General features: G+C 37.7%; 1 protein-coding gene across 21 annotated transcripts in view; it reads right to left on the minus strand.

Moving 5' to 3' along the window:
* p120ctn (adherens junction protein p120) overlaps positions 1 to 25,427 on the minus strand; it is a 153,597-nt gene that overhangs the window by 23,801 nt on the left and 104,369 nt on the right. For 7 of the 21 annotated variants that reach the window (XM_069319444.1, XM_045728656.2, XM_045728653.2 and 4 more), the window contains exons 1-8: positions 16,983 to 18,942; positions 15,299 to 15,421; positions 10,783 to 11,133; positions 8,326 to 8,542; positions 5,670 to 5,823; positions 4,999 to 5,153; positions 4,655 to 4,893; positions 2,670 to 2,729 (exon numbers count right to left, since the gene is read on the minus strand). In XM_069319444.1, the coding sequence (XP_069175545.1) occupies positions 2,670 to 2,729; positions 4,655 to 4,893; positions 4,999 to 5,153; positions 5,670 to 5,823; positions 8,326 to 8,542; positions 10,783 to 11,133; positions 15,299 to 15,421; positions 16,983 to 18,876 (3,193 nt within the window). In that variant the 5' untranslated portion in view covers positions 18,877 to 18,942. Of the gene's footprint in view, positions 1 to 2,669; positions 2,730 to 4,654; positions 4,894 to 4,998; positions 5,154 to 5,669; positions 5,824 to 8,325; positions 8,543 to 10,782; positions 11,134 to 14,558; positions 14,580 to 15,298; positions 15,422 to 16,982; positions 18,943 to 25,427 lie in introns of those variants that run through there. The other 14 variants (XM_069319445.1, XM_045728662.2, XM_045728665.2 and 11 more) reach the window with 10 other exon arrangements.

The raw sequence follows: 25,427 nt of genomic DNA on the forward strand, positions 1-25,427 counted from the left end.
CTCGTCAGATAAGCCCTTCATCCTCCATTTCGACGCCAATGGTACCGACGATGGTGGTGTCGTGATGCAGCAACGAGGCGAGAAGAATTCACCTGTCAGCGACTACTGCTACAAGGAACGACGGAACAATTGGCAAGGAGCTACTCTTCCTCATCCTGAAGCTTCAGCACCTCACTCCACACCTGAAAAGTGCTCGGTCCACCATCAATACGGACCACACCACCCTACACCTCCTGCAGCACGCCCACTTCTCATCTCAACGTCTTCTACTATGGGCTTGCTACCTGCAGAAATTCAACCTGGAGACACGCTATACCAAGAGTCTGACAACACCATAGCCGATGCCCTCTCCAGAGTTTATGAAGTAGAAGCGACTCCATCCATTACTCCACCACATAACGACGTACTTCTTCCAGAACCGCAGGCTTCGGGGGAGAGTTGTGACGATAATCTCCTTCAAGAGATTGAGCCTGCTCTTCCCTCCAAAATTACGTCTTCACAATTATATAAAAAGACTATGGAAGAAATGTCCAACAACGACAACAACACCAGCACCAGCAAGGCTTGCAAGGGTGAGCAGAAACGTATGCAGCCCGCCACCTGTTCGGACCCAAATCACCAAACTACCCGTTGATCGCTACGGCTCCGCTGATTGGTCGCCGGTCTGGCTGCACCTGCACTCGCCCCCCAATACTACCCGATGTCTGGGGTCGCCCCAACATCAGTCTTCAGAATGTTCCGTGCTTTCGTAGCCAGCACACCTCCCAGCTAGACTCTAGAGTGTACTGAGAGAGGTGGTGGCTTTAAGCCAATATTCCAGCACCTCCCACTTACTGTTGTATTGCACTTCTTGTTATTTTGCCTTAACGTAACTTTTCATTTTGTCATTTAAGAATTCTTATTATTTTGAGTCATTGATTTTATTATACATATTTGTTTGTGCATTATTTTCATGTTTTGATTTATTTAACGTAATTAAAATTTCATTGTTAAAGTTTTACTTGTGTTTTGTGTGTCTTCTCCTTACCTTACCACAGACGAAGTTCCAGTGTTTCTATTTTTTTTTATAACTATGTGACGAGGCCATACCCCTAGCCTTAAACAGCCGAACACCAACGCGTTACCGTCACAATATATATATATATATATATATATATATATATATATATATATATATAATATATATAATATATATCTATCTATCTATCTATCTATATTTCATGCTCATACATGGCTATGTCTGTATGAACAGAAGTTCACTTTCAACACTGCCACTGCTAAGCTACAAAATACCAGCAGCAAAAGTAATAAAAACATTTTGGCACCGAACACTCAAAGACTTCACAAAACATCAAGTCATGCAAGGACAATCTGATTTTCAATCCCATTTATTACCTGCCAATGAACAACCCTTCATCAATACAAAAGCTTCCCAGGTAGGTCACTAGGAAAATACACCACCCCAAAAATAAAAAAAAGCACATTGCTTCATACCCATAAAGAATATAAATTTTCAAATTTAAAGGCACTCTTTGTGCTTTAAAGTTATGGCTAAGTAACAAGCTGGAAAAACAGGGAACAAAACTAAGTTTTATCCCTACAAGGAAACCAAACATCCAACAAATGTGTTAATGTAAAGTACAAAGTGAATTTTAAACTCGGTACCAGGCCATACAATAAAGCAGATTATAACGGAACCCCCTTACGATTACTAAAATTACTTAACTAAAACTGCTACAGTATTAACTGGTTTTCCAAAAACAGTAAAAATATTTTTTTGCTCTCAAGAAAAAGTAAAATAATAAGTAGACTAGCATTCTGTATGAAATTCAAGAGGCCAATTGAATAAGGAGACTTGCACTTAATTAGCAACAAAGAGCATGAATAACTGAATGCACTCACTAGTGCATTTTAACATTTACGCTGCTCCTGAATGAGAAAAAATCTTTGATGCAATTGCTACGTTGAGACCTTTGGTATTTATACATGCAACTAATCAGAAAGTATATTTGCAACATCTAAGAACTACCCCAGTTTAGTTAAAAAGTGCATACCAATAATTGTCAATGCTGTAAAATGATTGACATCTGGGAATTTATAGGTTTATCAAACTTTTTTTATTTTTAAGAGGCAAAACATCATGAATAAAAATAAATATGGTAAATCTCCTGTACTGAGTTGAGTAACCAACACAAGATAAAATTAAACATTTATTCTAATTATATTTTATTTATAATACTAATGAGCTTCCAATGTGTTCTCTTTCACCATCCATTGTTTCTATATGCAACTAGCATGCTTATATTCTTGAAAGTAATTGTTCCATAAACAGAAAATACACAAACAATCCAAACAATCACTAGGTCTTACTACCAACATGCTGATGATGTTAAAACAAAGCATAACATATTCAAGTAAATAATGATGTGCAACATGGCAAATAATAATATGCAAGATGTATCTAACATCAAGCAGGATGCCACTGACAAAGCAAAAATTAAACTGCGACAACAGCTGCAAGTGCATGCTAGCACCGAGCACGTAGGTGCTGGTCGCATGCATAATCATACTGCACAGCCACTGATGTCCATCGCCAGTCTGGATAAGGAACTGGGAAGTCATAGGATTAAGTAAAACAGGATTTTGAGTATGGAGAGTAGAAGGCTTACACAGGTTGTCCTTGGGCTCCGAAGACCTACCACAAGTGTCCGTCCCTTCCCCTTCTCCGTCTGTAACCAGCAAGTTTATCTGTTAGTTCTCACACCATTAACAATAACACACCATATTATTATTGTTGTTGTTAAAGATTAGTGCTAAAACTTTACATCTGAAACCTGTAAGAACACAACATTTCCCCCACATGATTAATATTAACACTGCTGCTATCAAGGCATATCATTTCCCCACGTATTATTTATCACATAGATGATAAACCTTATTTATCAATTTTTTTTACAATTTTTCTAATTATTGTCCACATTTTTCTTTAACAGTATTTCGTACAACTTTCTCCATTAATTTTTTCCATGCATTCATATAACAATAAATCTTCAACAAACAACAACCCGCCCCTAACACATATCCAGTACCCATTTTGCCTTAATCATCCTCAAGTCCTTTTTACTTACTTGTCTAATATATTACCTAAAATAAAAGTTATGCATGTTACGTGGAATTGTTGTTATGAGAAGAACACAGTGTACTGTAATTCTAATTATATATTGTGTCGAGGGATAGATGGCGGCAAAAGCAAAGCAATGTTTTAGGCTCCGTGCAGTGGCCTCTGGCTGCCAGTATGGATCTGTACTTTTATTTACAAAATCATTATTTACCCTAACAGTAAAATGTACTAGAGTAATCTTGCCTAAATGAAGTGTAGTGAACCAAGATCATTGGTAGGCTGGAAAGAATTAGCCATTGAACAAAACCTTTGTGGATTGGAATATGTATCTGATTCCAACAGCATTTGTAGTCTGGTTTGACTCGGTGACAGCTTACTCATATTCGTTTAAAAATTTGAATGCCTTCATAGTAAATAATTAAAAATTTAAATCAATGGACATTCCTTCTTGCAGCTAGAGTAAACTGCAAGCGAGTTGTACTATCACTGCAATAAATGAGAAAATTGTAAAAAAGTGAAAACCACAATTCTCTGATGAAACCAACTTTGATTTATCCACACTATTAAAAGCTCAAAATTACCATCAATTAAGTTTCACACTAATTCCAATTCAAATAAAATTCTTGTTAAATGGAAGACTCGCGCAAAGCCAAGTCGAGTGCGTCGAGTGCAGTGACTCGACGCACTATTATATGAAGTACTAACTGATCAGTTCAGAAATTAAGTTTCCAGGAGTAATACCAAGTAAAAAATCTAATGGACATTATAACCAAATAAATCTAAATTCCATGTACAGTATAGAGTCAGCAGCATACCATGGCTTCTATAATCTGCTAGCAACCGGTTTATAGCAGTGGGCAGGTATAAGTAACTTAATGAACATTAAACCATATTACAGTATATACTGTGCAACCAGTTAAGTTTCCCAGGACTGCCTAGTTCCTAAGGATATTGGGATAATAATATTTATTGTATAGTACTATTATTATTATTATTTTTAATACAATATTTATTACTTGGTAAAAATGTAATGAATAATTATGCTTGCTAAATATTAATATATCCTTTTAACACAGCAATGTGAATATCTGAGTCACAAACATTTGTGGGTCTGATAACACATAAATGATACTTGAGTTTTTCTGCTTCTTTTCAACCGATAAATTGAAACAAAATGTTGACTACATTCCCACAAAAAGACAATTACTATTTATACTATAACCACCCTTTCCTCGAGCCTATACTGACAACACACAATTATTGGAATTGTTAGGTCCAAACTGTAACCCTTAAATTAACTTTGAACACAACATGCCTCTTTTTTTTCCATTATGCTGTGGATATAAATAATAGTGCATAACACCATGTTAACCAACAAAACCATGCAACAACGAGACCTAACTGGAAAACCAAATGTTATTGCGCAGTAATCATCTTCCTAATACATCCTGCAAAACAAAGCATATTATAAAATCAGGAGTTAACATAGTATTGTAATGCAAATATCTGAGTGCACTTTCAATGCAAACTTACCCTTGGCAGTAGCAGTGGCCCGAGACTGGGTTGGAGGCTGATTCTTATCATAGTTAGGATCCTCAACTTCTTGACATCGATAGGAGAGGTTTCGAAGAATGCAGACACAATTCTCTACACTCTTATTGTCATGGGAAGACCCCTGGATTGCAGACTTAATCACTGTAAGTAGCGAGTCTACAAGCCCGAGGCACTGACGGAGTTTCGTTCTTGCATACTCACCGGCCGAACTTACATTCCTGAAAAAATATATATGTTTTCATTACAGTATTTGAATACTGACTTTAGCAAATATATATGAATTTAATAAGATAATGATTCAAAGATAAAATGTAGTAACTTACCTTAAAACTCCTGAGGCATTCTTAAATACAGTAGACCACCAGACATCGACATTAGGGTCCCGTTCAACTTCCCCCCCATCCCAGCCTGAGCACGGAATGATGACGTGGGTAACAATAACTGTTAACGCATCATCTATGATGCTGTGCTTCAAGTCCTGGAAATTTAGAAGAGGCATTTCTAATTGAACTTATAAGTAAAAACCAGGAAAGTTTGAAAATCCTTCTTCATTTTTTTCTTAAAAATCATTTATTCATAAGACTGCACTAGGTAAAATTTTAAGACTAAAAAAAAGTATTCCAATTGATGAAATAGTTATCAATTAACCAAATACTTTTTTTGCAGATATCAGTTAATTTTTTGTTTTAAATTAACCAAAGCATGGATTAAATGCCTCACACAAGATACATGAAGTGTTAAAAGATTGTCTATACCTAAGGTTAAGTACTTATTTGCTCAATATACCACAAGACAAAAATTTAAAACTATCACCAAAACGGAATGGAAACTTCCCACAAACACTTTTAGTTTATATTCAAAATCAAATCAGAGTATCCATTTAAAAAATAAAGTGTACGACAAAACATTTAAAACAAATTTTCGTTATTTAGAGTTAACAGCATGAAAGTCTATCAAACTTAAGTGACACATTCACTCAATAGACACTTTTTACCTCACAAGATGATAAATTCCAGAGGATGCCAGTGACCAGCTCCTTAATTTCGTTGTCGGGAGTTTTGCGCAGTAGCCTGATTAGTGATTGTATGCCCTGCGCATCTTTAATTGCTCGTTTATTTTCATCATTTTGGCGACCATATGATAAGTTTCTGAACAAAGAAAAACAACAACATAACTATCACTTGCAGAAATTTTATCAATCATTAGCATCAATATGAACTATATCAGTTGCTGATTGTGATACAATGCTCTTCAGTATATCAACAGGTATCATACTGCTACTAATCACTTTGCTTTCAAATATCTTAATTCTTGCAACTACTATACAGCGGGTTTGAGAACACAAATAATTCAATACACAATAATATATATTGAAGTGCTGTACACATGACAATACAAACTCTCCCATAGAACTGAAAGTTTCTTTACTAACATTAATTACTAAAAGTAAAAACCTGAATCATCGTTTCAAAATAGGTCAGTTTTCTAGGCTCTTCCAGTCACAAAGACTAGTCGAGTCATAAGCTTGTCTGGTGGTTGGTTGTGGTGGCGAGAGTAGGTTATGTTTATCAGTTCTTACCTACAGGTTCTTGCCTGTATGACTGACCTGGTAGGGATGATTAGCACCTACACCAGCTTCTACACTTCCTGGTATCTGGTGCAATGTTACTGCAATGTTACTAACACTTTCCTACTACTGTTATATCTACTTTTAAAGATGTGAATAGAATTGGCCTCATTGGAGTACTTTCTTCCATCTCTGAGGCTCTTTGATTTCTAATTTTTAGCTGTGCCCTTTAGTAGCTGTTCTCATCTGAAACATGAGATGATCTTTGCCCACTACATCTATTCTAAAGGATCTTATATGCTATGATTAATGTTCATAGGTTCTAGTGATCCTATGAGCCTGTTCTTACAGCTCGGGTCTTATTTTTCTGCTATCAGTTAAAAGGAAAATCTAAATCATCAATTTACAATTCATGCTTAAATCAAAGTTGATCCCATGCCAGTGTCACATACATCACAACTGGTTCAACATTGGCTGCATATAATGTTGTAAAGGGATTATCATTTTATTTCTGAGGGACTGTTTATAAGTCTTCTTTGAGTATTTAGCTTACATTATTGACTTTATTATGAATGGTACCAAAGGCCTTTTGACATTTAAGTGACCTTTGAGTGCACTTCTCTCTCCTTTCATCCGATTCTGGTCAATGTTGTAAAATAAAAATAGGTTAGACATGATTTTCCTTCTCAGATCTATGTTCCTTGTAGGGTATGGCTGTCCCTTAGCTAGACCTCATTTAGATTATGCAGTTGTGGAAGGAACCAGACTACAGAATGGACAAAGTCCCTTAAACATGTGCAGAGAGGAATAGCAATGATAATCCTGTGTAACAAACACTCTCACAAAGAAAGATTGTGAAAGCTTAAGATTAAGGCTAAGAATGACAAGAGTAAGAGGAAACATGATTAAAGAACTCAAATTGATAAAAATGTATAACAAGAATATAAACAAGGTGCTAAAATTATCATCACATGGAGACAAATCGAATAAGTTTAGATTCAGAAAAGAACTGGGTAAACATTAGTTAGGAATGAGCCTTGTAGATTTGTGGAGCAGGTTGCCAGGTTACATAATATTCAAAATTGTTGGATTGTTTTCCAGTATTGATAAGACATATAAATGAGTATGGCTGGGCATAAACAGAATTTGCTTTGCATTGGCCAAGAGGCATTATGCTATCTGGAAATAATGACGAGCCAGAGATATAAAAGAAAATACTTATATGCAGAAAGTAGTACACAAATGGAATGAGCCTTGAGCCAGGTGATAGTGGAAAAACCAATACTTACAGCTTTGAGCCTAAATATAACGAAGAACAAGACTGTGATGGTGGGAGGCATAAATGCACCAAGTACCATAGCTATAAGGTGGACTCTTGAGTCCACCTTATAGTTTACTTTCACTAGATAAGAAAGGCAAGTTTTTGAGTTCTGAATTAAGAAATTGTTTCTCAAGATATTTGATCATCAAAAAAAGTGTTCCTTACAAGACATTTAATAACTGTCTCATCCTAAACACTGTTCTTGTTGCTGAATTACAACTGATAGACGTTACAACTTTGTGCTCAAATCCAAGGCCTTCATTGTTTTCACATGTGCTATTAGGAGCTCTTTATTTGCTAACACTTTATTCAATGTATAAAATGTATTAAGAAAAACTAAACTAATCAAATTTTAATATTAAAATTACTTGCTTGACAACCTAAATAAACTACTGTACTAATGAAAAACAAATACGTAAATCATCTCGTACCGTAAACAAAAAATTCTCCAGTATTATTTTGTTTAAAGCAACCTGTAATTTCCTCATTAACTGATAATATATAAATCAACAAAATCTTTGACATAAAAAAGCCAAATAGAAACACATTCGATACGGTCAAAATGTAAACTAAATTATTAAAAATAATTAGTAAGTAAATCAATTAAATATATAAATGTGTATAGGGGAATGAGAAATTTATAAGACAACATTAGAGACATGTGAAGCTTAAAATTTGTACCTACTTTCAATTATGATATTAATAACTAAAACAGAAAATAAGTCAACATTAATAGTACAATTAACTGGAGTGGAGGATTACCTAAGTGCCCCACAAGCGTTACGGTGAAGTTCAGGCAAGTCGTGAGTGAGGAGAGCTACGAGAGGCGGAATGCCACCTAATATTCGTGTCTTTTGCTTGGTTGTATCATCCATATAACATAGATGTTGAAGATATGCTGCAGCATTGGCTTTTACCACATTATTAGAATTGCTTAAGAAGTCGATAACTTCATGTAGGTCTGGATCTCGCCACCGAACTGTTCCCAGAAAGTAAAACATAACATGAAAACATTATTGCTTCGTACATGGAATTAATAAATATTAATAGATATTGAACATTTTACTAATGATACCCCAAATATTTTAAGAGGGTGGGCAAATTACTATTAACACACCATCTTGCAATTCTTGAGTTAAGAGTTTATGAACTAATTTCAGCTTTTGCTTCCAAGACTCAGGTTGGATGGGCGCCAGATCCATACAAGTATGTCTGAGGTTTAGGATGGGCAATCTAGATGACATGCAATATAAAGCGCATGTGCTAAGAGAGGGACACACAATAGAGCATTACAGCTAATAATGAGAGAAAAATTTCGTCATTTAGAAAAAGATATAAACTTCCATTGCATGAAGTAGCAAATTATTTCATTCCAAATCAAATTACCCGACGCTCTCGCATTGTATCCACATTATTCATTGAGTAATATAAAGTATTACCATAACGTTTTGCCACCAATATGTAATAATATATAATACATAGTTGCAGTGCAAGAAGTGATCTGTTACTATCTACTATAATAAGATATAAGGTGCGTGGTTAAATGTCAAACATCATCCACCAAAGTCTGATTAAGACCTTTTGTGCCCTTTGTAAATCTTTCATACGGTCAATCACAGGATGAGTAAGAGTATAAATAAACTAGCTACTTCTGGCAACAACAATAAAAACAATAGATTAGACCCAAGTTCTTTTGCCCTTACATGATGGAAAAATACATCAATGGTGTGTCCAAAGCCCAATACGACCTCCCTTTCATAGCACAATTAAGATGGTCATCACATAAATGAAACTTAAAATATGCCAGAAAATCCAATTATATAAATGTCAAAGAGTGACAAGTATATTTTAATTCAAGAACATACTTACCTAGTGAAGAAAAGCCAAGAAGGCAAAGCATAATAAAATTTGAAACTGCGTTCTCTTCCATAATTCAATTTTTGTATAGAAATGTCTTCCAGATAGGGCAATAAGTTTGTGGTTATAAAACCATCACTTAAAATTACAATATCCTTGTCTTTAATAGCATATTGGGAACAATTTCATTAGTTATGGATTTTTAATGTCTTGAACAATCAAAATCAAGACCCAAGCAAATTATAAAATATTTCAAGTTGTCTGTTCTTCTAAAGCAAAGTGACAAGGTTTTCTGTGAGAAACAAACTCCATGAGCATGGACAATGAACACAATAGGTCACCCAAGGGTACAGCCTGCCTGCTTGTCTGGTATCCAACACTTAACAACAGTACTCCTCTGCAAAGACCATGTATAGCAGTGCTGGAGACTAATATCAGCCCTAGGAAAATCTATTGTTTTTCATAGAAGATGCACTGTGTCATGCCTAGAGCACCCAAGATGCCAGCCAATATTAACAACTGAAGTAGTGAGTAATTTTCATAAGAATGGAAGCTATCCCTATAACACAAGACATCAAATCCAGCAACGAGGGGCATTGACAAATTTCCATCAAAGTGAACAGAGGTTCACCTTCAGCACCAGGGAAGAGGCAATTACAATTAGAAACTAAAGACGAGCTTTACATCAAATAAGAAACACCACTTCTGAAAGAGGAGGAGAAAATCAGTGGTGTGAGCAGCGAGTGATTTTTCCAGAAACACACAGGGCACCTCAGTGAACGACACGAGTCTGGCAAGCTATTAACAGCGTAACACTTTCCATAAATCTGGGTTACATGATCTGGTTAAAATAATGAGAATTACATAAGAATTATATACATAACAGCATTATTACCTTAAGATATTTCTCAAGTCATTCAATTTAAGTTCAAGACATGTTTCATCAGAGAAGCATATAGGAGTAGAAAAACCTGTATTAAAAAAGAATACATGTAAATACTTTTGGTCTGAAGCTAGAGACCTTCTTTTGGGGCATGAAGATAAACAAGTACAATACTGCATATCAACTCCAAGCAGATACTGCAGTATTATAAACCTCTTAGCTCAAAACTATTTGATTTCAATCTATGAGATAAACTTCCCATCAATTACTTCTAACAGCTTTACTAGTTCTTCATACATTTTATTCTTAAAACCTTGTACATATTACTTTATTAAACAAAAACATTAAGATATCATTAAAGATCACAGTTTGTCCAACTGAAAATACATGTGCTTTTAGATAAAGATTTAATGTAAAAATACAAAACAATAAGCGGTATCATAACCACTGCATTTTACAAAAGCCAAGCAATGCCACACCTCTGGGAGCACTGCTGTCAGCAGAAGGAGAGCGTAGCAGGTTGGGATGTGCATAGTTGTCGTGATTTTGGATTGGCGGAGGTGGCAAAGAGGGAGTTGGCGGCGAGATGTGTGGGGAGGGTGCAGTGTGCTGTATGTGAGGCGGCTGTTCCTCATACATAGCAGGGGAAGGTAAGAGAGGCTCGGCACTTGCCCTCACCCCTCCATTTATGGTATAGGGTGAGCGGGGAGCACCCAGCAGCCTCCCATACACCACACTATCGGGTGGATAAACCATGCCACTCTCAGTTCCGGGATACCTGCTATCCTCGGGGTAATCCCCAACATGGACATCACCTTCAAGTCCGCCATCTACAGTACAAACAAACACAAACACATCATGCCACAACATAAACGCATACACAGTCTACGTACAAAAACTAAATACTCAAGCCAATATACTGGGATAGTGAAAATTATTTATGGACAACCTAAGCTAAATGAAATGCATTCTAAAAAAGTATCTAAAATATAAAAAACAAAATCAATACATTAAATGCAATACTGTACTAGTAATATATAGCAAATTCAAATAAAATAAACAAAACAATGTAAAATCAAAATTAGTGTAGCAAATTAAAACAAAACCACACACATTGTAAATAAATTCCAATGTGCAGAGAACACAAGCAATGCTGTCATATAGTTAGCTAAAGTTCCTGGGATCATTTGGCATAAAAATAAATGACAGGACAGTGGGGAAAGTATTAGAGAAGCTTCCTTGTAATATTTGTAGCAGTGGATGTTTATCATAAAATTGTGTGCTACTGTATTTGGCCCATTCATTGTGGAGGAAAAAAAAAATCCATAAATGTACTAGTATTTCATCTTTGTATATAAATAGTCACTAATGTAAATAAATTAATTCTGCTTTATCTATTAAAATCCCATACAGTTTCCTTTGTTAATAAATACTGAGGTAAATTATGAACTACAGTACCATGAGTGATAGAAAAGAACCTCCATACTCTTGTCACTAATCAGGCTTAACTAAGAGCCTTTATAGCTACTTACACCCATAAATAGTACGGTATACTGACGTGTTTTAAATGCAATCTATCTTCCTATTTTACCATCTTATGTCAGTTTCTCTAATGCTGCAGTAAATGTATTCAATATCTTTTTTTGGGGGTAAGCTTGCCTCAATTTTTGTATGAAGTCTGGTTAGGAATAATGTAAGCTGCCACATACTGCAAATTGTATATTTAATTATTTCCAATCTATGCTATACTTCAGCATAGACTGCTATGCTTAGCAAAAAGCACACCTCATCTACTAATATTGCCCTCAGTCTTCTCACATTTATAACCAAACAAAAATCACTATTCACATTAATATTAAGCATAAAAGCACTACTGTATACTTTTCTTTTTTAACATCATCTGCTTTTCAATGTGGCTTTTTTTCTTAACAGTTTAACAAACAAAAGTTTATAAAATCATGTATTAAACAGCCATTTTCAACTTAACAATTGTGACGTCTCAATAATGATTGCATGCTGGGTAATCTTACAAATTTTCCTCAACATTTTCAGAGCTAACAAATAATTACTTCCACTAATGTTATGGGCCAAACCAATAGGTAAATTCTTAGTTAAATGATTCAGGAACTCCTGCCAAGCTATTAATTCTGCAAGGCTGGCAAATATTTGATAAAGATTCCAGATATGGCCACCCATTCAAGGAAATGTGCGGCAAGAAGATACAGAGTCTCAAGGAAATGTGCGGCAAGAAGATACAGAGTCTCAAGGAAATGTGCGGCAAGAAGATACAGAGTCTCAAGGAAATGTGCGGCAAGAAGATACAGAGTCTCAAGGAAATGTGCGGCAAGAAGATACCGAGTCTCAAGGAAATGTGCGGCAAGAAGATACAGAGTCTCAAGGAAATGTGCGTCAAGAAGATACAGTCTCAAGGAAATGTGCGGCAAGAAGATACAGAGTCTCAAGGAAATGTGCGGCAAGAAGATACAGAGTCTCAAGGAAATGTGTGGCAAGAAGATACAGGGTCTTAAGGAAATGTGCGGCAAGAAGATACAGTCTCTCAAGGAAATGTGCGGCAAGAAGATATAGAGTCTCAAGGAAATGTGCGGCAAGAAGATACAGAGTCTCAAGGAAATGTGCAGCAAGAAGATACAGGGTCTTAAGGAATTATAAATTGTCAAAATAGTCATAAAAATCAATCTACAGTATACTTTAATTCAAGACAAAAAGGTGCCAAACAGTTATTGAATAATAATAATAATTTTTATACTAAGTAAAAGGACAAAATATATTAGCAGTATCCATGCTCATAAATGTGTCAACCGAGTACTTTGTATCATCATTTACTGTTGATAACATTTAACGTACGTGCTATAGGCAATAGTGTGTGGAGGTGATGTGGGCATGCATTATAGACAGGAACTTGAAGAGTGACATGGTGATGGTTTATCATTCAGACCGAAGAAAATGATGTAAAGGAATAAAACACATTTGCATACACCTGTTATGCCGTTGAATGTAATACTGTAATATGAATTAAGAAGCCCCAAATGGTATGAATTAAGAAGCCCCAAATGGTCAATTCTAATTTGAACGTAGCAAACAATATACATAGTACTGTATATGATGTACGTATATCGACATCTTAAGTGTTTATAGTTTAGGATTATTCTGTTATTAAATGTTTAGTAAAACATTTAATATGTTTACTAAAACATTTTGTATGTTCAGTAAAACATTTATACAACATTCTTTTCCCTCTGTAAGGCATTTCAAGCAGAATGATACATTCAAATTACCAATACTTTTGGTATCTTCACCTTTAGTTATTAGTTAATATACAGTAGTGCTGCTAATACTTTCTCGGGTAAAAAATATGACTGGTGAGCTGTTAATTACATTAATATTTCGTATTTGATGCATATCTAAAACCAACATTCATATTTTGTATCATTTTATTTTTCCAGCTCGTTTCTTTAATAAAATAAAATATTTAAAATGTAACAACCCCACCTTGGCACAATTTCCAGCAAAAGTCTAACTTTTGAAAAGTCTAACAAAAGTCTAACCAGAAGAACTTTTTCCATTAGTCTTCACTACACTTATCATTCTTTCACTCCAATTATATTTAGGTAGTCTCTGGAATGAAATCAAATAAAAAAAACTCGGGAGAAAAGATTTAAACTTACTGACATCTAAAGATCAAATTGTAATTTCCCTTTCAATTTTCATTTGGATTATATACAAAAGAGAATTTAAACACTTAACACAGAACACATTCACAAAACAAGAAATGTAGGTACAGTACTGTACTTGTACAATTGAATATAAATGTTTTTGATGCTAAAACAAAGCTGTAGACTTTCATTAATTACTATAAATTAATATGGATTCACAAGCAATATCAGATATAACACAATGGCTCATTTAATTACAAAATAACAAGGAATATTTTCAGTGCTTAACAAAAGCAATTCAAATTTAAAAATGAGAAAGAAGTAAATAAAGCCACAGATCTTCAAGTCACAACTTAAACAGCAACACAAATTAGCACCAGCTTCTTGCGTATAATAACTGAACTCTGGTAGGAAGCAAAAGCCGACAGATGAGACAAGAAACACAGTTACCATTGCAGCAGCTCGGCTAACAGAGCTGATGTAAGAAAGCCATATTGGAAGTTCTTCATGCAAACAGTACTGTATAAATAAATAAATAATTACAGTTAAGATATCTGGCGGTCTCAGTATTTAATACTTACCCATAAGTTGAGGGTCATCAGCTAGCATTAAGAAGATGAATTTATATTTATGGTATTACAAATAGGAAAAATAAATGCATGATAAGAATTTCCCAAAAGTTGAAGCAAGCTTTAAATCCTTGCATTACCCAGAATTAATAAGTGGGCTGTGGTTCGATAGTGCACAACAAGTGATGCTTTAATATATTAGCTTAGATAATACTGAAAACTAATGACATGAAGCTTTACCAGAGGTACCGTAATATCCCATGTGACACGTTCTACGAAAGCTAGTCTTCAAGAAACTATCAGGTCCAAACAATAAAACTTTTACAACAGTTTTTCCATTTGCATTATTTAAGAGAGCATTATAAATATTGTAAACTACATAATTGAAAAAGGAACTTGAAAGGTAACCTTAAAAAGTACTAAATATACATTCTATCACTTAATTAAAAAGGTGACTCGATTCCAAAACCAAGTCACTTTATAGAAAAACGTGTGGTAAATTTTCTTATTCAAAAAGATGGAAGATTTTATCATGTTCTATGACTATGTAATAAGTGAATGAAATCCAAAATCAGTGTAAATGTTGATAAAAGAAATTCCGATTACAGTACAGTACAGTATTACTAAGTTATATCATGCACAATACAAACTGCTATACATCTTCCAATAAAGTCACTTGTCAAAAAAAAAAACATTCATTACATAAGTTTTGTCAATACGAAGTACAGGGAATTAAGAGATAGGTCACTAACCGTATCTGTCTTGTGGGATTCCTTGCATTCCAGGTGACGGAGTGTTCCGATAAGGGTCCTCGCCATTGGGAGGGAGCAGCGTGCCATCTAGTTCAGCATAGCCACTTTGAGGATAGCCACTAACTGTAAGAACATGAAAACTGGCAGAAATGCAAAATTTAAATCAGATGAAAAGAAAAAAGAAAACTTTTGGAAAATTATAGAATTCAAGCTTTCAATAAATATATAACACACTGAATTATATTTATTTTTAATTTTATATATATATATATATATATATATATATATATATATATATATATATATATATATATATATATATATATATATATATATATATATATATATATATATTTAAATAGGTTTTATTTAATCTTCATATAAAATTAATTCCTATATGCTGGTAGTATTTAATTTCTTATTTAATACACAATACGTGATACACAATATGTAAATACGTGGTGGAAATTGTGTTAGTTACGTTCCTTCCTAAGAGAAACACTGATCCAAGTACTGTCTGTAGAAAAAAAACTTTGAACAATAATAATTTATTTTTCAAAGTGATTTTTTCCATATACAGTATTTATTTATTCATTTTTAATTTGAAGGTTATTACTAACAGAAAGGATTTTCATTATCTTTTGAATTACTTTTTACAAATTAAATAAACTTTCAATATACAATTAACAAATTGACAAGATAAAATTCAGTACTGTACTTTTAATGCACTGAAAAAAAAAACATGATAAGAGTAAGATGTTAAAAGAGGTAGGTACAGTATTAGTAGAGCAATCATGATTACACCACAGTACAATACTAAAGAGCTCTTCTAGGCAAGTTAAAGATGTCAGTATTGGTTCATATAACTTTAATGCATAATTTCCCATATGTACAGTATCACCAATATTGAGATACTGTATAACAACAAGTGGCTATTCATACAATTTTAAGAACATAAATTCATTGGCCAGAAGCCACTAAATTCCTCCATTGCTAATAAACATGTAGAATTACAGTACTTATAAAAATTCCCATGAATTTCCCCCCCCCCCCCCCCCCCACCTTTCAGTGTTTCCGAGTTCAAAACGCAACACACACAATCAATAGCCTTAAAGAAAATTAATAATTATACTGGTCTAATGGAAAATAAAGCTTTTCCTGCAACTCTACCAAGAGAATAATGAGAGGTACAGTATTGTCATAACAAAATATTATTGTAAAGTTTATTATTATGGTACAGTAATCAGATTATCAAGAGGAGGTTGAGAACTGACCAATAGTTAACGGGGTCTAAGACAATTCTGATATACAGCACTTTACCGAAAAACTGAAAATACAATTGTTATTCTGATTCACCCAACTACTACATACTAGAGTAGCTGTATATACAGCCCATCATTTAATAACAGTAAGCAAAATCAATAGTAACCTATACTGTAGTGCAATGTCACCATCAAACTTGAATCACAATATTCAAATAAGCACACATCAAACTCAGGGTTAAATCACACTGTGGTTCTGGGGTCACAAATTAGCAATGGGTTTGCATTGGTCCAGATATTCCACTGGAAAATTCTAGGAAAACATTAAAAATACAAGACAAATACACAAAAGATCAACGGCAAGTCACAAGTCAGTTTATTTACTGCCTTGATACTAAGCATGCTGTAATTCTTAAACTTACTGTTACTCTCCCTAAGAGAGATGAGGGAATCCCAGTGTTCAGGGGGCAGCAGAAATGTAACCGTTTTCTTTAAACTTTTGTTCTGGCCTGAAATCCCCTCACCTTCGAATGTTTGAAGAACAACATCTGGACAGGTCTCTACTGAAAACTCTTTCTCCAATTGCTTTCTTTGCATAGGCTGAATGACTTGTTCATTCATATGTTCTTGAGCTGAACAAACTAGAGGGTCTGCCTTCTGCTCTTCATTGCTGGATGTTAATACATGTACACAAGTTTCACTTTCATTATCAGTTGGCCTTAGGCAACTTTCACCACTGTGGGATGGCAAGTAGAGATAGTCAAGATGCTTATGTGTACTGTTACAAGGCTGGAATGTGATAGTGGGAGAAATAGAAGATTCCTCAAATGAGTGTTTATCTTCTTCACAGTTAGAGGGAGAACCTGACACACAAGCAAGAGCTATTGCTGCATTAGTTGGCTGCATCATGCAACTGTTATTAACTTTCCAGTCTGCAGGGGATTTATCCTGCTTACTCACAAATGCAAATACCTTATCATTATGTAAATTAGGACTATTATTCTCAGAGGATATTATTCTCTTACAATTGCTGAAACACAGGTTTGATGGCAAAATGCTTGGATCATTGTGTGCGTGAAGTGCAGAGCAGTAAAACTGTCCATTAGACGAGTCTCCTTCAGTTAAACAGCCATACTGCTCATATTTGAAATGGGTAGCACTTGGCAAGCTTTCACTAGGTAAATATGTGGCTAGCTCAATGTATCCCTTGTTGGAATCATCACAGCCATCACCAGCACCACGTTGGCCACTAATACTTAAATTTTCTATCCCTTTGGCAGTACGTTCCACTTCACTTAATTCCTTATCACATTCTTGTATAACTTTGTCATCAGTTTCATTAATCAGCAACTGTTGTACATGTTGCACTTCAAAGTTTCCTGGAATTGCAGCTTGTGAGATAAGGCTCTTGTCAGTGGGCTCTGCAGATGTGGAAATGGTCCCATCAACACTTTTTAATGAAAGATTTATTTCCGACTGCGAGACTTTTTTGCTACTAGAAGGATATGGTAAAACACACTTCTCCAAAATAGCTTCTACTGCTTTGCTGGACTCCTTTACTTTCAAGCACCCTGGCAATGTACCACAGATCTTTGCTAGTTCCATAAAATCCCTTGGGTCTGTATTTGTACTAACACTTACACATGATGCACTTAATGAGCGAGTTATTTTTCTCCCTTTAAGATTTTTATGCTTAAGCTTCGTCTTTGGCTTCTGGTGTGTCTTAAAGCTTCCACCATTTACTTTACCATTACTTCCAGAGCATCCACTATGTACTAAAAAGGCTCCAGGTCTTTGAACATTTCCCCTATTTTCTGTTTCAGACCAGAAAGGAGAATCAAGACTATGGCTAGTGTCTAGGCATGGTACCCCAGATGTATGATTTGGAAAGTTGGCATTTCCAGATGTAGTGACTACAGATGGACTTTTGTGGATGGATCGACTATATAAACATTCTTTTACAGCTTGCTTAACTTTAGGCTTTGCTCCAGTGTTATGTCGAGAAGTCTCGTCCAGTTTAATACTCGAGGAAGAGACACAGGTACCTGATGGAGCATAAACAGATGAAACACCTGAAGATGTGGGAATAATTCTAGCTGAAGGGATACAAGCACACACAGAAGACAAGATCTGGCCCTTCTGAGATTGTTTCTCCTTAGAGTGACCATCTCTTTGCTGAATAGTTCTCTCTTCAGTGGAAGGTGACAGTGCCACTTTCTGGCCATCCTGAGACTGTGGTAAAGCATCACCAATGGCCACTGCATCACCATTTTGTGAAGGCCAGTTGAGTCTGACATAAACTGATGATCGTGGCATGGTGACATCACCACACCACCCATCAAGTCTTCCATTAATAAACTGCCTTGATCACTAACATTAACAGGCAATAAATATTAAATATAATCATGTATCCTGTATGAAAATAAGAAAATTGTATATATATATAGTATAAAACAACATGACTGTATTCATAAAGACAGATACATTTCTAACTTCAAAATATTTAGACCAGAACAATACAAGAATACTGTACCAAATATCTGAAAATTTATGTTCTTGATGAGATAAAAAAAGCATAAACAGTAATACATGTAATTTTAAAAGCACATCCAAGTAAAGTTAACAGTACAATGAGGTCTAGAGAGGAAAGCAACAACAGAATTAGAATATTCATTTACTATATCTACAAAAGTTCTTTAAAAGCTGCTGTTTTATTAAGGCAGACAGCAAAAACATACCTGTACAAGTATTTGATTTATATACAGTACATAGAAAAAGATAGAGGATATGAACACAGTGGAGTAATGGTAAGTGTGGCGTAATGAGCACTGAATGGTGGTTCTAATGAGTGACATGGCCCTGACAATGGTGTTTGTGGCAGAAACCTAGCTCCATGACCCTCCCCCCCCCCTTTCTCACATTTCATACCTGGCACACTCATTACATTCCTTGACATTCAAGTATTATGTTATAATGTGTCTTAAGTCAGTGAACAGAAGTGGCTTTGACAACTTTAATACATTCCACTTGTTGACCATCTATACAGCATGAGACTATACATGCATCTTTAGGACTCAATTGCCCATGCAGCTTCCACTGATACCCACTTGTCTTATCTCCATACAATTTATATAAGGTAGTCTTCATCCACTATTCCCCTTGGTGTCTTGTATGTAGCACAGCCCTGTAATAGAACTACCATAGGTAACAGCTCATGGGAAAGGCTGCATAAGACATAATTGACTTTATCACCCAGATGTGTAAGAGGCAGCAGACAAGTTTGTCCCAGTCCAAAAGGAAATACAACAAAATGCAAATGAGAAATCCATTGTTTAATCAGGAATGTAAGGTGGCAAAGCAAGTATAAGGGCATGGGAAAAATAGATATAACAGGACATCAGAGAGCAGAGGAAGACACCAGAAGTCCAGGAATGAGTACCTCAAGGTGAGAGGAGATGCAGAAAAACTTAAAACAAATGACAGAGCAAATAAAGCAAAGACCCAACCCAAATTGCTGCACAGCCACATCAGAAGGAAAACAACATTCAAGGAACAGGTAATGAAACTGAGGATAGGGGAAGACGGGTTCACTACAAATGACAAGGTGGTGTGTGAGGATAGAAATTCCAGGACGTCTTTACAGTACTGTAATCGCAAAAAGTTCCTGAACTATGGAGAGGGAATATTTAACCATGCATCACTGGAAGAGTTTAAGATTACCAGTGAGGGAGGCAAGGAAGCAAGAGGTTAGAGGTGTTAAATATGCTAAGGCAAGAAGAAAAGGAAAGGAAAAGAGGCAACATGATTACCACATATAAAATAGTAACAGGAACTGACAGGAACTGTTGAAACCTGCAACTTCAAAAAGAAGAGGTCATAGATTGAAGCTAAGAAAACAAAGATGCCAAAACAATATTACAGTTCTCTTTTACAAACAATGGTAGATGGTAGAACAAGTTAAGTGAAGAGGTGATAGACACCAAAACCATCAATAGTTTCATAGTGTCATATGAGAAGAGTACTTAGGGAGATGAGACACCACAAGTAGAGCTCTCATCCTTTAATTGCAATTAAGTAATTACACACTGCAATAAGTGCCAGGAGCTGAAACTCAACCCTGCAACCACATACAGGTGAGTACAAACACTAATTTCCATCTCCAAATGCATCAAATATACCCATTCACTAGGTCATGCTCCCTCTTTATATATACAACACAACATCTGCACACCTACATCCATCCATCCATCCCACCTACCACAGTAAACAATATACTGTATATAGTACAATATACAATAAAGCAAATGTAGGGATGTGAAACAGAATGGTGGTGAATATAGGGATCATGAGAATGAATGTGGGAGGGGACAGGTGAAGGTAACTTTGGGGAACATGATAAGGCAGGTGTTAAGTGGGGGAACGTGAGGGGAAAGGGGCAGAAAACTTGGCACTAGACATGTTACGTCATGGCCCAGCTTACATCTTGTCGAAACATAGCCATTTTATGGTCACGAGTTCCACTCATTTACAGTAACATTAATTTGAGAGTGGGAAGAGGGAGGGGGGAAGGATAAGCATGAGTAACAGCTAGAACCATAAAGTTCAATGACTCATTAATCAAATATGCATTAAAACTATTTACTATGAATAGTCTGATCAGGGAAGAGAAAAGTGAGCAGGTGTGAGTTGTGACGGAGACTGACACATGGTTGCGGTGCACGAGGAAACTCGGGCAGTGGTTAGATTATCAAGAGGTCTATGATGATGCAACACCTAGGTCATTGCTGAGGCAGCTGGAGACGAGCCAGGATGTGTAGTGGAGCTCCAGATGGTTAGGAAATAATACAAAGTCTTACAACTCTACCATATCCTACATCTTCTACCATAACCCTGTCCTCCCTCCACAAAATACAACTGTACACTATACTACTGTACAATATTTGTACGAGGGGCCACCACCACACAACACCCCCACCCCCACATCCAGCTCTCACCCACCACCACCCCACATCCAGCTCTCACCCACCACCACCCCACATCCAGCCCTCACCCACCACCACCCCACATCAAGCTCTCATCCACCACCACCCCACAACCAGACTTCCCCACCACCACCCCACAACCAGACCCCCCATTACCTCACATCACATCAGACTTCCATGCACATATAGAATATCTGTAGTAGCATTAGCAAGCAGGCACGTGTACAAGATGGAATGCATTAGGCAGTGATGTGGTGGAGGCAGACTCCATACACAGTTTCAAATGTAGATATGATAGAGTCCAGTAGGCTCAGGAATCTGTACACCAGTTGACTGACAATTGAGAGGCAGGACCAAAGAGCCAAAGCTCAACCCCCGCAAGCATCCAGGTGGTATAAGGTTACTACATTACAAGGCAACAATATCTAGTGATGTGTTCAGTAGCAACCTAAGGCTAGAGCATTCCCCCCACTCCTCCTTTTTCTGTAATTTCCCTAGATGTTAAAAAGCGTTACGCTAAGATACCGGAGTGGGGGGGGGAGTGGGTAAAGGAATGAGGGGGGGGAGTGGGTTAAGGAATGAGGGGGGGAGTGGGTTAAGGAATGAGGGGGGGAGTGGGTTAAGGAATGAGGGGGGAGTGGGTTAAGGAATGAGGGGGGGAGTGGGTAAAGGAATGAGGGGGGGAGTGGGTAAAGGAATGAAGGGAGGGAGTGGGTAAAGGAATGAGGGGGGAGTGGGTAAAGGAATGAGGGGGGGGAGTGGGTAAAGGAATGAGGGGGGGAGTGGGTAAAGGAATGAGGGGGGGAGTGGGTAAAGGAATGAGGGGGGGAGTGGGTAAAGGAATGAGGGGGGGGGAGTGGGTAAAGGAATGAGGGGGGGAGTGGGTAAAGGAATGAGGGGGGGGAGTGGGTAAAGGAATGAGGGGGGAGTGGGTAAAGGAATGAGGGGGGGGAGAGGGTGAAGGAATGAGGGGGGAGTGGGTAAAGGAATGAGGGGGGGGAGTGGGTAAAGGAATGAGGGGGGGGAGAGGGTGAAGGAATGAGAGGGGAGTGGGTAAAGGAATGAGGGGGGGAGTGGGTGAAGGAATGAGGGGGTGAGTGGGTAAAGGAATGAGGGGGGGAGTGGGTAAAGGGATGAGGGGGGGAGTGGGTAAAGGGATGAGGGGGGGAGTGGGTAAAGGGATGAGGGGGGGAGTGGGTAAAGGAATGAGGGGGGGAGTGGGTAAAGGAATGAGGGGGGGAGTGGGTAAAGGAATGAGGGGGGGAGTGGGTAAAGGAATGAGGGGGGGAGTGGGTAAACGAATGAGGGGGGAGAGGGTAAAGGAATGAGGGGGGTAAAGGAATGGGGGGAGTGGGTGAAGGAATGAGGGGGGAGTGCGGGGGTGAAGGAGTGGGGTAGGGACAGGGGGGGGGGTATGTGCGCACGCTTCTAGCCACTAACCCCTCCCCCCCCCCCCCCCCCCCCGCCCCCCTCACACCTTCGCCAAATGAGCATACGCCACCACCATATTTCCTCTCCCTGGCAAGCCTATGTTGTACCCAGCCCACCACGCCAGGCAACACGGCTACCACTCAACACTGCATTACACCCCAATTAAACCGCAATACACCACTGGCTCTTTTTTTTTTTTTACTGGAAGACAGGTTTTTTTTTTTGTTACAGAAGGACTTACTGTGGGGGGGGGGAGGGCAAACAATGTATGGGATTATCAGAACATCTATCGGATCTATTTATGTACGTGTATAGTGTAATGTATTACTGGGTGTTGAGGTACTGTATGTATTTTACATTACCTACTGTAACCCTATGTTGCCCTCCCGCATCGATCTTAAACACGAATATGTAAGACAGGTCATTTTATTTAGTTTACACAAAAAGGTACAATGGGTAGTGAGAGTACAGACGTTGGTGATTAGGTGATACATTCTTCTAGAGCCACTAATTCCCACCCGTTTCCGCCACAGGAACCAATCTTTGTAGCCTTGATAAACAGGTAACGTTTATACAACTGTCTGACAATTTAATTAATGTAGCCTTGGCATTGTAACCACGTGACCATTAAACAACTATAAATGCCACAACAACAACAAGATAACCACACCAGCAACACAGCACTGCTCCTGTGCCAGGTGAGTCCACTACGGGCTCACCATAGCCCCGTGCTACTTGCCCCGCTCCTGTGCCAGGTAAGTTACGGTCTCACGATAGTCCGTGCTACTTGGAACTTGTTCCGAGTAGCTGAATCTATAACAACAACAAGATAACAGTATGACTGAAACTGCCTCAGTTCGGCATATCAACAGAATGACTCAAACCCGAGGGAACAGAACTCAGCATCAACGCAAAACCAGCATAAAGGTCATCATAGGATGACTCCTAGTGAATCAAAAATATTAGTCACACCCTCCAAACCACCCACACTCTGGATGATTAAAGATGCCGGTTAATTGAAAATTGATCAGAGGCAAACCAAAAACCATTCAGTGCTCTCTACGCGTCATGTTGTTAAAACTCGTTTAATAACGGTACACGTTGGCACTAGGCTCTCACGGCCAACTGTGAACTGTCTCGCGCGCACCACGCCTCCTTATGTTCACCTGTTATTTATCTTAAAAGATTGATTGATGAAGATTAAGCCACCCAAAAGGTGGCACGGGCACGAATAGCCCGTAAGTGGTGGCCCTTTTGAGCCATTACCAGTATCAAGAGCTGATACTGGAGATCTGTGGAGGTGCGGCTGCACCCTGCGTGACGGGAGATGTCTCCCGTTATCTTAAAAGGATGATGATGATGAAGATTAAGCCACCCAAAAGGTGGCACGGGCATGAATAGCCCGTAAGTGGTGGCCATTTTAAGCCATTACCAGTATCAAGAGCTGATACTGGAGATCTGTGGAGGTGCGAATGCACCCTGCACGATGGGAGATGTCTCCCTTGTGAATGTGTTTAAGATGAAGATGAAGCCACCCAATAGGTGGCACGGGCATGAATTGGTAAGTGGTGGCCCTTTGGAGCCATCACCAGTATCAAGAGCTGATACTGGAGATCTGTGGAGGTGCAAGTGCACTCTGCGTGACGGGAGATGTCTCCCATGAATGTGTCCAAGATGACGATTAAACCATCGAAAAGGTGGCACGGGCATGAATAGCCCGTAAGTGGTGGCCCTTTTGAGCCATTACCAGTATCAGGAGCTGATACTGGAGATCTGTGGAGGTGCGGCTGCACCCTGCGTGACGGGAGATGTCTCCCGTCATCTTAAAAGGGAAAAATAGTTGATTTTATAAAATGTTTTTAAAAGGCGGATGATTATTAGCTGGTGAGGAGTCAAGGGCTGGGAAGGTAAGCATTACCAGAAGCTGGGCCCTGAGCCACACGGAGGGTGCGCACGCGCGCGCATGTTGGCGTTACCCTTGTATTTCACGAGGTGGTGTTGCCACACACCTGCCCTTATATATATATATATATTTCAGATATATACAAGAGTTGTAACACATTGTTGTACAGCCACTAGTACGCGTAGCGTTTCGGGCAGGTCCCTGGAATACGATCCCCACCGCGAAGAATCGTTGTTACAGCCAAGTACACATTTTACTGTTGCGTTAAACAGAGGCTACAGTTAAGGATTTGCGCCCAGTAAATCCTCCCCGGCCAGGATACGAACCCATGACATAGCACTCGCGGAACGCCAGGCGAGTGTCTTACCACTGGACCACGGAGACTGTAAAACTGTATGTATCCCCAATATGGCTAAGTACCTCAAATCTTAAGGAAAGTGCTTACCTACGTGTTACAAAATGATGCACTGTAATTTTGTGTAAACAATCTCGATTATAAATGTGCAAACATGTATGAATAAACGTTCTGAATTTGAACACTAGCACCGAAC

The sequence above is a fragment of the Procambarus clarkii genome, chromosome 93, assembly GCF_040958095.1.
Source record: "Procambarus clarkii isolate CNS0578487 chromosome 93, FALCON_Pclarkii_2.0, whole genome shotgun sequence".
Taxonomy (NCBI): domain Eukaryota; kingdom Metazoa; phylum Arthropoda; class Malacostraca; order Decapoda; family Cambaridae; genus Procambarus; species Procambarus clarkii.